Source organism: Armigeres subalbatus, chromosome 3 (assembly GCF_024139115.2).
Source record: "Armigeres subalbatus isolate Guangzhou_Male chromosome 3, GZ_Asu_2, whole genome shotgun sequence".
NCBI lineage: Eukaryota > Metazoa > Arthropoda > Insecta > Diptera > Culicidae > Armigeres > Armigeres subalbatus.
Window position 1 is genome coordinate 143,246,873 of NC_085141.1, and position 15,057 is coordinate 143,261,929.

At 37.9% G+C, this 15,057-nt stretch overlaps 1 protein-coding gene across 2 annotated transcripts in view; it reads left to right on the forward strand.

The window, feature by feature from the left end:
- Positions 1-14,720, forward strand: part of LOC134221220 (dynein light chain 1, cytoplasmic) — a 65,529-nt gene extending 50,809 nt beyond the window's left edge. For both annotated transcript variants that reach the window (XM_062700419.1, XM_062700420.1), the window contains exon 3: positions 13,959-14,720. In XM_062700419.1, coding sequence (XP_062556403.1) covers positions 13,959-14,120 — 162 coding nt within the window. In that variant the 3' untranslated portion in view covers positions 14,121-14,720. The remainder of the gene's footprint in view (positions 1-13,958) is intronic.
- Positions 14,721-15,057: the final 337 nt, after the last annotated feature.

Genomic DNA, 15,057 nt, shown 5'->3' on the forward strand with positions numbered 1-15,057 from the left:
AATGTTTAGCTGGTGTATAAAAAAAGTTTAAATTTTCGAGACGTCATGAAAGAAAGTCTTAAATGCCGCTATCTCTTACATAGGACATCTTCAAATATGTGTTTTATTCAAGACATCTTCAATATTATATACCTACATTATCGAAAAAGCTGCTGTAGTTTTATCTTAAGTTTAGCATCATTTTACACATCGGATTTGGTAGCTATTGCAGGCACTGATCTATAAGATTTTTCAAGTCAACATTAGTCGATGTCGGTGGTTTTCCGCCTGAAAATTTGATAAAAAGCGTATGGGAATGAACTTTTCGGGTTCTATTCAGTGTAAAACTGACGAATAAACATATCCAACAGAGCATAATGGATACAAATATTTCCAAAAAGTAGCCAGTTTTGTACAGTAAAATCATTTGTTTACTTGGGTCATGTTCTTCGTCGCTGTGCTAAGGCGGTCGATGGGAGGATCAAATTGAAATACAGTCCCTTCCCGATTTTGGCAACACGACCGGATTTTAATGTTGCCAAAATGGGGATGTTGCCAAAAACGGGAAAACAATTTCATACGAAATTTCAATTTTTGTTTGTTTGCGTGATTGAAGCTAAATACTTAGAATATGTACTACAAAGTATGTGGAGTGTGTTTGAATGATGTACGTGCATCATAATTGACATGTTTGCTATATTATTCATAACTTGGAGATCGTAGTTCAAACAAAATTGAAACAAACTCAAGAATGGTAATTGAACGATATTGTAACTAAATAGCCAATTTCATAATACAATTTTAACAATAAATAATATTTAAAATTAACAATAGCGTTGGCCACGTCCTTACAAAAATTTGTGGTGATAAAAAACGTTTCTATTGTAGTCCATTAAAGTGCGGACTTCAATCGGACATCTCATATAAATTTTAGTCCACCAAAAATGCTTGTTCTTATCATAATTCACTATATAAATCAAATAGCGATCCGACGGATACAAGTCGGTGTGATTAAGAGTAAAGTTCTGTGCACAATTTTCGCTGACATTATGGAAAAAATGAACGCAAGGCATAAGACGTTCCATTTGTTTTAGAAAATGGTAACGGAAATCTGCATTCTGCATATTGATAGCGTATTCAATATAGTGTGAGTATGGGTTAACTACACTCGACTCACTAAAACCAAATTCCTTCGCACTAGTCGGTCTCCTAGCACTCAACCCAGGAATATTTCAGGCGGCAATGATTGATCCATGAGCACAATATATGGGAACTTCACAAGAGGTACTCCACTTCTAATATTTCGCCATCACAAACAAAACACTCGAGAGTAGGCATTGTGAGTGAGTATTGATCTATTGCAATCGTAGCATCCATAGCCAATGAGTGAACTGCTTCGCTCAGATGGATGCCAAACAACGAGTAGGAGCGATCGTTGCTGTGATAAATAATGAGCAACACCGTCTAACAAGCCAAGCCGTGGTGAGGTATTCATGTAAGCAACGACTTTCATTCAGTGTGCTAGAGTTCCAGACTCATAGAGGTCTTCATTAGTTTCTTTTATCAGTACACCGTAACGACGCTCATTGTTGTGTTACGAAGTGATTCGCTTCACTCAATAGGCTTTCATTGGTGAGCGTTGAAGATCATTGAACGGTAAATCATCGAACGTCCAATTTCAAAGATCTTAGGAAGCTCTTAACTTGCCCCGCGGAAGAGCATCAAGTTGGCTTAGATTAACCCGATTTTTTTCTCATGATCTGATTTTTTTCAATGCCTGGTTGAGAACCTTACGATTACATGGTACCAAACTCTCACCATTACTGTTGAACTGTTGGCGAACATGCTGGAATCAAAAGGCTCGTTTTGCAACTGGCACATCAGGAAACTGGAAAAGTGTTCTGATATTAATCGCTAGACAAATTTGCGTCAATTTTAAACAATAAGACTCTTTAAAAGAAAATGGTTATTATCTATACGGGAATGCAGCAAAAGACTGATAAAATGACAGTTTCTCGGCCGATCCCAGGTAAAGAGGCGCATAATGAGCAAAACGACTTGATGTCTATATAGCGCATTTAGAAAATCGAATGTGTTAATCACTAGCAATTAAACCTACTGAGGCTTGCTTGCTCCTGGATCACTCATGTAGTACCATTTACATTGTGATGGAAACAGTGAGCTTCGCTCAATAGGTGTTGTACTATATTCAACGGTGTGAGTCAGCTTGTCAAAGACAAAATCAGTGAGAATGCCAATGAATAGAATGAATGAATAGAATAACAATGATATTTTGTAATCCTCCAGATTTTTTAATTTTGACTGGTACCTAAAAATTAAAAAAAATAAATTATTTTATAATGCGCGAAGTTAGGGCGCGCGCGAAATTAGGGCACATCACGGTAACTTGTACTAAGAAGAGGTAGGGGAAAAGAAGGCTTGTAGACCAAATTTTATGAAATTTGGCCACAATATTCTTCGATATACAAAGAATGTTTATGCCAAATTTAAGCCTTATCAGTCATAAAAAAAACACCCTGACAATAATAGAACAAAACCTGCCAAAGCCGTCATTCCCCCTACTAACAAAAATTTGTTAGCTTAATATATTATCAATAATGATCGTCACATAGATGTTCAAACAATGCTGTACAAATCTAAACATAAGTTCCAAAATTTGAGAACCTCGTTTTACTTTAGAAGATTTGAATCCAAGGATGTTATCGATCATTTAGTAATCTGAGTTCGATCATTTAGTAGTTTGTCAATAACTCATTCCAGAGGCCTAATTTCAAAATGTATTGTATGGTGGACTTTTAGTGCGAAGGTTTTTCTACAACTCTCCTTAACAGATCGATGTTCGAATTCCACTATTAAAGGAGTTACGGTGCTAGTTGTTATACTTATACTAAATGATAACAAAATGTGCAATCATTTAGTCTAAGTTACTGCTACTAGCGCTATAGCTCCGTTATTAGTGAAATTTAAACAACGAACTGTTGGGCAGAGTTGTAGATAAACCTTTGCACTAGAAGTCCACCATACAACACATTTTGAAATTTAGGCTCTGGAATGAGTTATTAACAAACTACTAAATGATCGGAGGCAGATTACTAAATGATCGATAACATCCTTGTTTGAATCTATTATTTTAAGCTTTTACATGTGTAGTGGGTGTCCCAGTAAGTATAAGCACGATTTAAAAATAAAAACGACTTAGGTTTTTGCAAAAAAAAAAAATGTTTCGCTTTTATGTCCTTTACTATGTATTTCTACAGGAATTTTGATCAAAGGGTACTCATTAGCCTTTGTCAAAACCCAAAACATTTCAATTGGAATTTCCTGGGAATATTTTAGAGAATTCATCTCCTTGAGTATGAAAACCAGTTTATCGCAACCCGATATAAGTGCAAAAAAGAATCAGAAGCAGCGACAAGCTATGATCAAGTACTTAGTTTTCAAATACTTAGTAGTCGAGAACCATTTTCACCGGGTTATTGTCCGCCATCTGCATCCCACCATAGATGGTACGCAGCACTTTCCTTTCGAAAACTCCAAGTGCGCGTTGGTCCTCCACAAGCATCGTCCAGGTCTCGTGTCCGTAGAGAACTACCGGTCTAATGAGCTTTTTTTTAGATATTCAGTTTGGTACGGCGGCGAACTCTATTCGATCGGAGCGTCTTGCGGAGTCCAAAGTACGTACGATCCAGCCACTATGCATCTCCGAATTTCTCTGCTGGCATCATTTTCGGCAGTCACCAGTGAGCCCAAGACACAAATTCTTCTACTACCTCGATTTCATCACCACCGATGCAAACTCGAGGTGGGTGGCTCACATTGTCTTCTCTTGAACCCCTTCCTATCATGTACCTCATCTTCGACGTGTTTATGACTAGTCCGATCCGCTTAGCTTCCGTCCCTCTTCAGTCTGATGTAGGCTTCCTCCATCTTCTCAAAGTTACGTGCCATAATATCTATGTCGTCGGCGAAGCCAATAGCTGGACTGACTTATTGAAAATTGTACTATTCGTGTTAATCCCTGCTCTCCGTATTACTCCTTCCAAAGCGATGTTGAATAGCAGACACGAAAGACCATCACCTTGCCGTAACCCTCTGCGCGTTTCGAAGGGACTCGAGAATGCCCCTGAAACTCGAACTACGCACATCACCCGATCCATCGTCGCTTTGATCAACCGTATCAGTTTATCCGGAAATCCGTGTTCGTGCAAATTTATTATGAAGCACATTTCCCGAATTAGTTTATTATCGTTAGTTTGCAAAAAAATGACTCTCACAATATGCTACAGTAGTGAGTGATTTATTATTTCTCTCTGGATTCATTCCTTGTTGCTTATAAATATAAGATTGCGTAAATCTGGTTGAAAGTTTATTCTTAAGTAAAGATATCGGCACTTCTTCTTCTTCTTATTCATTCCACCTGGAACTTGGTCTGCTTTTCAACTTAGTATTCTATTAGCATTTTCTTAGTTATTAATTGAAAGCTTTTCTATGTCCACCATTGCATGAGTGGTCTTGTGTTGCAAGTACAATGGATGCCCAGGGTGTCGAGAAAGTTTCCCGAGAACATCCTAGACCGGACCGAGAATCGAACTTGCCATCTCTGGATTGGCAATCCTACGCCTTTTGCTTGCAAGGCTACTGGATATCCTATGGCTATATCGGCCCTTAGGAGTTTAAAATCTGAACATTTTTTCGAATGCACATACAGCACATTAAATAGTTATAATGTATGTTATATGGCTGTTTACATATTGCGTATTTCTCAATGTTCTCACTGTTGTTCTCTTTGCACATTCTGTACTTTGTGGAAATAAACATGAATCTCTTTAACTTCGTGCCTTGAACGTGACCTTAGATAAAATGTTAGGGCAAGCTCACACAATAATATTGATAAGTCCATGCCAGCGGCGGTGGATATACATACTCAATACCGCGATATGTTACAATTTCTCGTGTTCAGTAAGCTGTAAAAGCACTGGCGTCGCCGCTGGTGAATACACAAGCAACATCCAAGAATCGTCCTCTAGCAAAATACGACTGAATGGAAAGACAGGAAATGACAACGACCAGCACGGCAAACTGCCAGACCCGCACCCGGTAATGATGGGGGTGCAGTGGGGCAAAAAAAATACATAATGCAAAATAATGCCTGTTATGATGTGGTGTGGTGCACCAGTCAGCCTGGTACGTCAGAATGGAAGATGGGGTCAGGTCGCGGCATAGAACAAACATAACAACGAATATAGGTTTGTTTGGCTTCTATAAACAAATAAATTTAACGATTCTTCAAAGTACTGCTTGTTTGATGTATGGCGATGCAGGCTCGTGTTGAGCCAATATTGATTTCAAATATATATAATATCAATAATTCAAATGTATATAATGTCAATAATTCAAATTTTCGGAAAAGGTAATTTTTCGACTCATTTTTTGGTAATATGGTAAATTAATGTGCCATGGTTTTAATATAGTGAAGTTTCATCGATTTAAGTGAATACGAATCGTATAATCCATAATCACTGAATGCTTATGGTAAAACAGCAAGGTTCAGACATAATTTTTGTTCTTACATCAAATATTTACGCTTCATGGCTTCTGGTTAGTTGTCACATCAGTTGAACAACAAAAAGACAACTCGAACTTTTTGTCCATCATTTGTACCACAACTAGCCTGCAGCCGTAGAATATACAGGACAAAGTCACTATCGACTGACACTACTGACATAGCTAAAAGCTCTGGCGGGTGACCAACTAGCAGCGTAGTCCTCCCAGTCGTAATGTTGTATCTTACTAGGTACCCTATTCCAGTTCCAGTCGGATGGTTTGCCGACGGGATTTATTGCTAGACGATTTTCCATATCCATCCTAGTTTTCCACACGACAGAGCTCTCGAACACGCCGCATACATATGCATGGGCAGAGGAAACGGTCGGCATTGGCCCAACCGCTACTCGCTGCCGGCGGAAGTAGCATATTTCCTCGCAGTAGCTTAGTTGTGTGGGTTGTGCACATGTTATAATGCTACCCCGACAATAAGTCAGTCAAGGGCAGTCGAATCCTTAAAGGCACACGCCGTACAGTAACTTTGCAACAGGATCCATGCCACATCTTGGTATGAGCTAGCCGCTTTTTTCTCGAGTGTTGGCCATGTCGCTTTTCGTTTCAACACATTGTTGTCCATATAGAAAGGTAGGTACCTATAACAATGGAACGTTGTCAATGCATGGCGGTTTTTGACTGTGTATGATGAACCTTATCCGGTGCCATCCCATCGATCACGCGTCCTTTGGAGTGTGATGAGTGATGCGGCCAGTCACTGTACGGAGCCAATGTCATGTAAATATATGTCTGTTGTAAACATACATATGTGTGTGCACATGAAACTCTTGTCCCTTTTCTATGTAAATGAAGCATCATCAATTTTTACCGTCTCAAAGGAGGTTTTTGAATCAAAGTTGGAAGTGAGATCCTGCGGTAGGTGCTTCGTGGACACAATTGGAAAAGTGGGGTAATTGATGGAAGACGTTAAGTAGTTAGTGAAGACGCAAGTGTCGATTATCGCTAGATTTGTTCAACATTGTTCGAACTGGTGTAAAAATTAGTAGATATAATATCAATAATTTTTACTGTATGATCAAAATCCGGATTTGTTGAGAATTTGAAAGTTCTGGAATGTATAATATATGGTTATATGGTATAAAAAAACAGGCGGGCGGAATGCAATTTAATGCGATGAACACAAATCAAGTCAGCGAAAATAAGCATCGAAATTCGTGCTTTATTCCATTGATTTGAGATGAGATGAATTAGCTACAGTGAGGTGGAAAATAAAATCGCGTTCAAACGTAGCGGAAATCAACATAATTTTAACAGCCCAATCCTCGCCTATTATTGAACACCCAATAAGAATGCTGTAGTGTAGCCTGAGTTATTAGCCGATCATCATTAATGTGCTCTCTAAGGTATATTCATAATTGGTGTGCTTTTGTTTCGGTTGTATCAGGTGTAAAGCAGTGGCGTCGCGTAACCTCACTTTTTACCTGTGCACTGACCCAAAAAGTGAAAATTTTGATATTTTGACGGCCCAAATGGAAAAGAAAATTATCAGAGTCGTTTATACTAATCAAAATCTAGTTATTCTAGGCATTTCCGCAACCCAATTCCTTAAATTTAAACTCAGTGCACAGGTAGATTGAGGTTAGGGAAACGCCACTGGTGAAAAGCCATAAATTTCGTATCTTAAGCATAATACAGTAATATCACGATTTTATCACCCTGGCGAATATCGAGGTGACAAAATAGGAAATGTGATAAAATCGTAAAAAATGATTTTCGATTTTTTAATTAAATAATTTCACAAATATGAATCAGATTATGCCTTGGAAAGGCAAAATACGTGAACGGCTTCCGTTATTTCTTGCCTAAAAAGGCTTTAAAAATTCTTGGCAAGTACCTACACAGAAATGATTCAAAATAAACTAAATTGAAAAACTGTTAACAGGCGGAGAAAGTTATTTCATGAAAATCATTGTTTGCTGAAAGATTTACGAAAAAAAAGAAGGCTAAAAATTTCAAATTTTGTTTGTATTACAAAATTGTAAAAAACGTGATAAAATCAGGGATAGACAAAATCGGATCAACACTGTATAATGAATATAACAACATTGTACATGTATTTGAATGAAATAATTCTCTACCTACGTTACGATCTATAAATCTCAGATATGATAACCTCTTTAATATAGTATCTTGTATTTTTCCGTGTTCCTGTCAGTACGTTATCTTATCATTTCGTTCTGTAAAATATCCGCTTTAGCTCAGCTTAGATTTGTGAGTTGCATCTGGTCTGTTTGCGAAAGGTTGGAAATCATCGCTTTTAACATTGTTCGTTGACCTCACGAGTAGTGGGCAATATATTTTGTAGAATGCAAAACAACAGGAAATGTACACAAACGACACGTAAGATTTGCGTAACGTTATCCTATCCTTATCGTTTAGGCTTTTGGGGTATACACCCCAAGGTAACTGCGCGAGTTCATAATTTTACTTAAAAGAAGTCAAGGCTATCCTTTTCACGATTTGTTTATTGTAACGACACTAAGTAAGAAAATGACTGTTGTGCACGAGTTTTATGTTACACATGGCAAATTTAGACACTATAGATTTCATAGACGAGCGGAGACATGGTTGAGTCATTTCGGTTTTGTGTGTTTTTCCATTTTTTCACAGCGTATCACGCGAATTTGACGTCACATTCTCTGTTGCTTGGATTGCAATCGTGACGTAATGCTCGTTTGGCTACACTAAATGTCTGTTCATTTGGCTACTCCCGCCTTCGCGTTGGCTCGTCTATGGAGACTAGAATGTCTATATCAATGGTAAAGCCTCAGTAACTTAAACTAAAAAAACTAATTTATCCACCTAGCGGTGTTGGTGCATTTCTCGTGTCAAAAAAATATTAAGAAATATGAGTGAGTGTTTTTAGCGTGTTTTGCGCATGCAAATAGTGTTTTGGTCATAAATTCTGATCCCATCATCCGATCTGGCCAATTTTCAACAGCAAACAATAGGTCCCTTCCCAGGTGATAGCTATCAATGTTTATTCGCTGGGGTTGGTTTTCACTCGTTTTTCTACGCCGGTCGTTTTTACGCAACGAATTATTTCACAAATTTTGGAACATACGCGGGTTTTTACACAGATTTTCTTTAACTTTTTTCACGCGGTTTTTAAAATGATCAGGAGATAGTAAAAATTGGTTGAAGTCGTTTTTTGCGCGTTATTTGGAATTTACGCGGTATGTTTCTCCACGTAAAAACCGACTTCAGTATATCGATTTTTGGAAGTGGGCGTAAAATGCTTGACGAAACATTTGTTAACTGAATCGAATCACGAGAAGTAGCGGTGAATGGCAAATGTGAACATTCCTGCTCTGATAAGCCGTACATCCACGTAACAAAACAGCAGATTTCAAAAACCGCTGTCAAAATCACTTCAACTACAATCGATTCTGCGTAGTTTTCAGGTACCCCTGACTATAATATAAAACTGCGTAAAATAACTTCAAAAAATCGGCGTGAAATACCTCACAAAGATTCCAAAATCAAAATTGGTGCGTAAACAATAATTTCGTTAAAAAATGCGTAAATGTATTACATATACCAGAGCAAGCGTAATATCAGGGAAATGTGTCAAATTGCTGGAAAAGCTGACCATTGGGTTTAACTCCCAAACTCAAGGAATGCGATGGCAAATTCTTGGTTCCAGAATCAAAACTTCTCTCATGCTGGTCTTGTTTTACCCAATTTGAATTTGAACTTTCAATAAATATAGTAGGGAACAACAGCAACGTGAACAACAAAACATAAACAAATCAAATTTTGACAGATACTAATACTAACCTTTTATTTTCGAAAGTTTTATTTTTAAAGTATTTACTATGTTCGAAAAAGTTTATTATTTATACCAAAGCAACTTTACTATATGTGGGCCTTACTATAAAGTAGTAACTACATATTGTAGATTTTTATACTTTTTATTCATACGGGCCAATTAAACGTGCCAAACATCAACATTCGAAACCAATAATTGGTTCACCAACTTTGTAGTTATTCAACTAGTTTGATAATGAACTGCACGACTCAATTATTGTTTCATAAATTAGTTTTTTCATCGCCACAGTGCTAGTGCCCATTAAACGCCCGAAGAATAATAATATTATCATTAATAACATGAACTATCCTTCTTTCTTCATAATCCTATCACCTACCATTTATAAATCACGATGAAAAGGCAAATTGTAGCTGCCCCCTTTCATTGTAAGGTTTATCATATTAGCAAGTTACGAAGCACGTAATTGCCTGAGGGTTCTCCTGATGTGATGTCTGAGGTAAGCAAGCAGTGTTGATGGTGTTGAACTGTTGACACAATCGTGGATCCATGTCCTTTATAAAGCAAGAACAAAACTTGAAAGCGTGACTAATAAACCAATTATCAACCTACCAACCACTACTTTTCACAAGTTGAGGTGAGGAAAATCGCTTGTACTGTGCTCGCATTTATCTTCATCTACACTTGATACGATCCTGCTGTAAAGGGTGTTTTCATTGGAAAGTTTGATGAAATTAACTTGAAAAAATCATTAGGGGTATTCATGTAGGGTGGAATTTTTACCAAGGCGTATTTGCTAAATGTTTACCACTGCTTTCATGTGAATGCTCCACGCAGTGTACTCTGTATATTGATGTGTAAATGAACAAAATTATCTGTTCTATATTTTCTTATGTCAAAGTATAGCGAAAAGAGAGAATAATTGCATATTGTTCAAATGGTCTGGGGCGATTTGGTTGTAGCTTATTTGAGAATAATATGCTAATGAGAATAATATAATAATTTAAAATACTTCTAGATGCAAGGAGCGGACTGATGAATATGCAGGCATGCGACATATATTTCGACTACTATTTAGCGCTATCCGTAATTCTAAGTTTAGACAAGATATGTGAATTAAACAAGTCGCTTGAATTAAACGCGAATTGAACGTGTAAGCATCTTTATTTAATTCACCTGAACGAAATAAAGTTGAATATGTTCAACTTTTGGCAAGTCAATTGAACTCAACTAAGTTGTTTAATTCACTTCCCCTGTTAAAACGCAGCATATAAGAATGAGAAAAGCAGCCTCGTTCAAATGTCATGTACAGCCCAAACCGGTACGCACATAGGAACTTGTCGAACCTCGATTATTTAGAGCAAGATTCTACGTTTGTTATTTATTTTCTGAAAAATATCAAATCAATACCCTTGAACATGGTATTCTAAATCGGTGTAAACAAATACACATCAAAATCGAAGTGTATCGACATACAGTCGCGTAAGTCTGATTTCCTTTGTAAGAAATACCAGCTCGTAAATATTTGGCTAAATATACCACGTATACAAGGAATACACTGAATACCAAGCGCTACGTGAATACCCCTATTGTATTTTCAGAGAATTATCTTTCTTTGTCTGCGATGTGAGGGGCCCTCCTTTGCCGTGCGGTAAGATGCGCGGCTACAAAGCAAGACCATGCTGAGGGTGGCTGGGTTCGATTCCCGGTGCCGGTCTAGGCAATTTTCGGATTGGAAATTGTCTCGACTTCCCTGGGCATAAAAGTATCATCGTGTAAGCCTCATGATATACGAATGCAGAAATGGTAACTTGGCTTAGAAACCTCGCAGTTAATAACTGTGGAAGTGCTTAATGAACACTAAGCTGCTAGGCGGCAATGTCCCAGTGGGGGATGTAATGCCAATGAAGAGAGAGAGAGATGTGTGTTTTATTGATAATGTTTATAGGAGATGTGAAGTGTTTATTTTTATCTATGCCACGCTGTATAGTCGATTTCATACCTTTTTGCCTTTATCGTACAACAAAGTTGTACCGACTATTATTTCATTTCGAAAACGAACTTTTCATAGAAATCTCGGAGACCCATAATGTTATATACCAACTCGACTCAGCTCGACGAGCAGAACAAATGTCTGCCCGTGTCTATGGGTGTACGTATGCGCGTGTATATGTGTGTGCACAAAGGCTTAGAAAGACATTAGACAACTTTTCATATAGTAATCCTTAAATGATTTTCTCGTAACAAGTTGCATTCGACAGGGGGTAAAACCTCCCAGTTAGAGCCTAAATAGTAGATCACTGTTAAATTCGATAAAGATTGATCGTTGCGTTTAAAAGTTATTAGGAAAATGGTACATCCAACCATAATAGCGCCATATAAGGTTGGTGTCTTGCCTGAATGCGAGATATGCAGTATCTCTACTCGGTGAATCAAGTTGGGTTTTTCTGCAATGCATCCCATCCTCAATAGAGATGAGTGACGTTTAACCAGCCACCTGGCACGACGCCATGTTTTTGCAGCCAACATCTCAAAGCAAAATTTATGGTAGTATTTGTGTTGTTTACCAACATCTGATTTGATTCCCACTGGGATCCAGAAATGTCAGTGGGGACCAGTCTCGCAATGTTGGCTGCAAAACAAGCCCATTGTGCGAGATATGGATGACACCCACCTGCGTTTAACGCTCGCACACTGATGTGCAATTCGGCATGTGTAAATACATGTTTGTTTTCCTTCTGCTCATAACCTCAAAATTGATCGAGTCATCACAATGGTTGCGAAGGAGTCAAAAAATATATGGAAATATACTAATTTTTACCCAAACTTTGCTGAGTAGCACCATCTAGGAGTGTTTGTTTTCCTTTTATCGCCACTCACACATTCGGACGTGAGAATCTCAATGCTCCGTATACTGGATACCTGGGAGCTGCGGATAGAGTCAAAACGATTGTCAAAAAATCTCCAAAGCAAGTTGTCAAAAAGTATCCATTGCATCGAGAGAGTTTGTGAGCCTTCTGAGCGCAGCCGAGAGAGTACACGTGTAAATCAACTCATACTAATTGTAGTTTATTTCTAACAAAACTCAATTATTTGGTGTCATTTCAAACCTATCGAGGATTTTTTATACCTGAATAGTATGATTTAATTTTGCGATCGGCACAATAATTTATGCAATGCAGTAAATCAACGAAATCTTTGAAATTAATTTTTAAAAGATAAACATAATGATTATTCAATGTGAGGAAATCGTAGCGTGTACATTGAACACTGAGAGGAAATTTGCGGGTTTCAAGCAAAATATGTTGAAAATTAGAATCGATCGAGTCCGCAGCTCCCAGCTGGATACCATAGATTGAACATTGGTTTGCACTATTGTTCTGCCGTTCAAGTGGGAGGAAAAATTATTTTACGTTAAACTCTAATGCTAAATTTAGACAAGGCACGTGAATTGAACAAGTCGCTTGAATGCGAATAATAGCTGACATCCAACACACAATCAAGTTACTAGTCCTTCCCGAATTTGAATGTGCGACTGAATAGGACGGCATGTGCACGAACAGCAGCAAGCGTCGACTCTCGGTGTCAGCGTTGTGAATCTTCAGCTTGGCACTAGGGTGGTTCAAAAAACACGTTTTCAATTTTTTTTATGGGCCGCCCTCTTAAGGTCACTCCTTACGGAATCCAAGTTTCAAAGTGCTCGCGTTTTCGGGGCACACCACTCGATACGGAAGCAACTCACAGCTGTCATTTTAATTATTTCTTGCATGCTGCGACGCATCAAAGCTAAATCAACCAAAATGACACTTGTGCGCCACCTCCGTATCGTAAAATGATACATTCTGGTAAGTTGGGCGGAAATCAAAACAACTTTGAAATCGATCTAGGATGCCGCGGTACAACCAGCTTGTTGTCAAAATTAGAGCAAGACGCAAGCACCTCACCGGGGTGGTTCGGCCCGATAACTTAAATTTGGCTATATTCAATATTCTCAATTCGTTAATTAAACTCAGCTTTGGGTAAATTGTTTGCATGTGATTGAAGGCAAACTATAAACTTAAATTTGGGTTATTGGCCCAAGGTACGATTTTGAGTGAAAACAATCCAATTTTGGGTAGTTTTGGATTTTCTGTATAGGGGTTTGTACTCCGTCGAATGCAATTGTTGCGGGAAAATCGTTCAAGGACTGCTATAAGAAAAAGCGGCTAGTGTTTTTTTGTGTGCACACGCAAAGAAAGGCAAAAACGTTCAAATAATTTTCACTTAAAATGTCTTAAGCGGCGTTTTGTTGCTAAAACTCAGCAAATAATTGGGTAATTCGCCTTTTTTACCGGAATATCAGTTTTATAATTTGCTGCAGAAATAAAAATTGAGTGTGGACAATAATTTTGCGTAAGAGTTCAAAACCAGTACACTACCCTAGTAGAGTTAAGCCTTATTCAATGTAACATGTTTTTTTTTTCAGTGCTACATAATAGGCACATGCAACTTAGATGTCATAAAAAATGTCAAGTTCTGTTTCCTTGCGATTGCAATACTAATTATTGTGTTTTTCCCTCTTCTCTGCCAGGATATTGCCGCATATATCAAAAAAGAATTCGACAAAAGGTACAACCCCACTTGGCATTGCATCGTTGGCCGGAATTTCGGCTCCTACGTGACGCACGAAACGCGCCACTTCATCTACTTTTATCTGGGACAGGTGGCCATTCTTTTATTTAAGAGCGGTTAAGTTGTAGCAGCAAGTTGCCGGAGGCGCGCGAGTCGTGGAGTGTATACTGAAGGATGAGCAGCAGCAAACGCGGCGCAGCAGGAAACACATTCTATTTACTATTACTTCTACTATTAATAAATTACAATTATAACATTGCCCAACCAAACACAACAATTGCAACAAGAACCAGTCCGGACAGCAATGAATGCAGCTGAGTCCGAGAACGCGCTATTTTTTGTGATATCCGCGAGCTGTGTGAGAGCAAGCGCGTTCTCCAGAAAAAAATAAAACAAAACCTGGCAAACCACGAGACAGGAAGTCCTACTATAGTTTTGAAAAGAGAAGTTCGAATCTTATAGCTATTAAATCTCCGGGACATATATAGATGAAGAAACGCGAAAAAGAAAAATCAATTGTAGACGCTAACTTTTTTGTTCGAAGCTGAGCGTATTAGGACATTATGTAATAGAACAAAGAGATAGTAGATAATGGATAATTTGATTCCAAGCAAAATTTTGAATTGTAATTATTTGGATATATCTTGATTAGCGCAAATGAGTTGAAAATTGTTTTGTTTGTAACGATACCTACAAATTAAATTTGCTGCGTTGAATTGTATGCGTTGGTTTCTTTTGTGTATTATTCAAAAGGAATTTTAATGATCTTAAGTTTTCTTATGGAAAACAATGATATAATATAAATAAATTATGATAGATAAACATGAAAATCCCCAAATAGTTGGAGTTGTTGTTTCATTCACAGAAGCTCATAAAGTATCTCTGTAACAACGGATTTCGCATTCTTGGTGGAGTCCAGGTGTCCCGATGAAATTGATTCCATTATACTAACTCCTCTTCCTGCCTTCCTTTGTATTCAATCAGTCCATTCGCTGTTTGAGACCAATCTATTGTAGAACAAAACGCCTTCTTTTTTCAATAACATCATTATTGGTGTG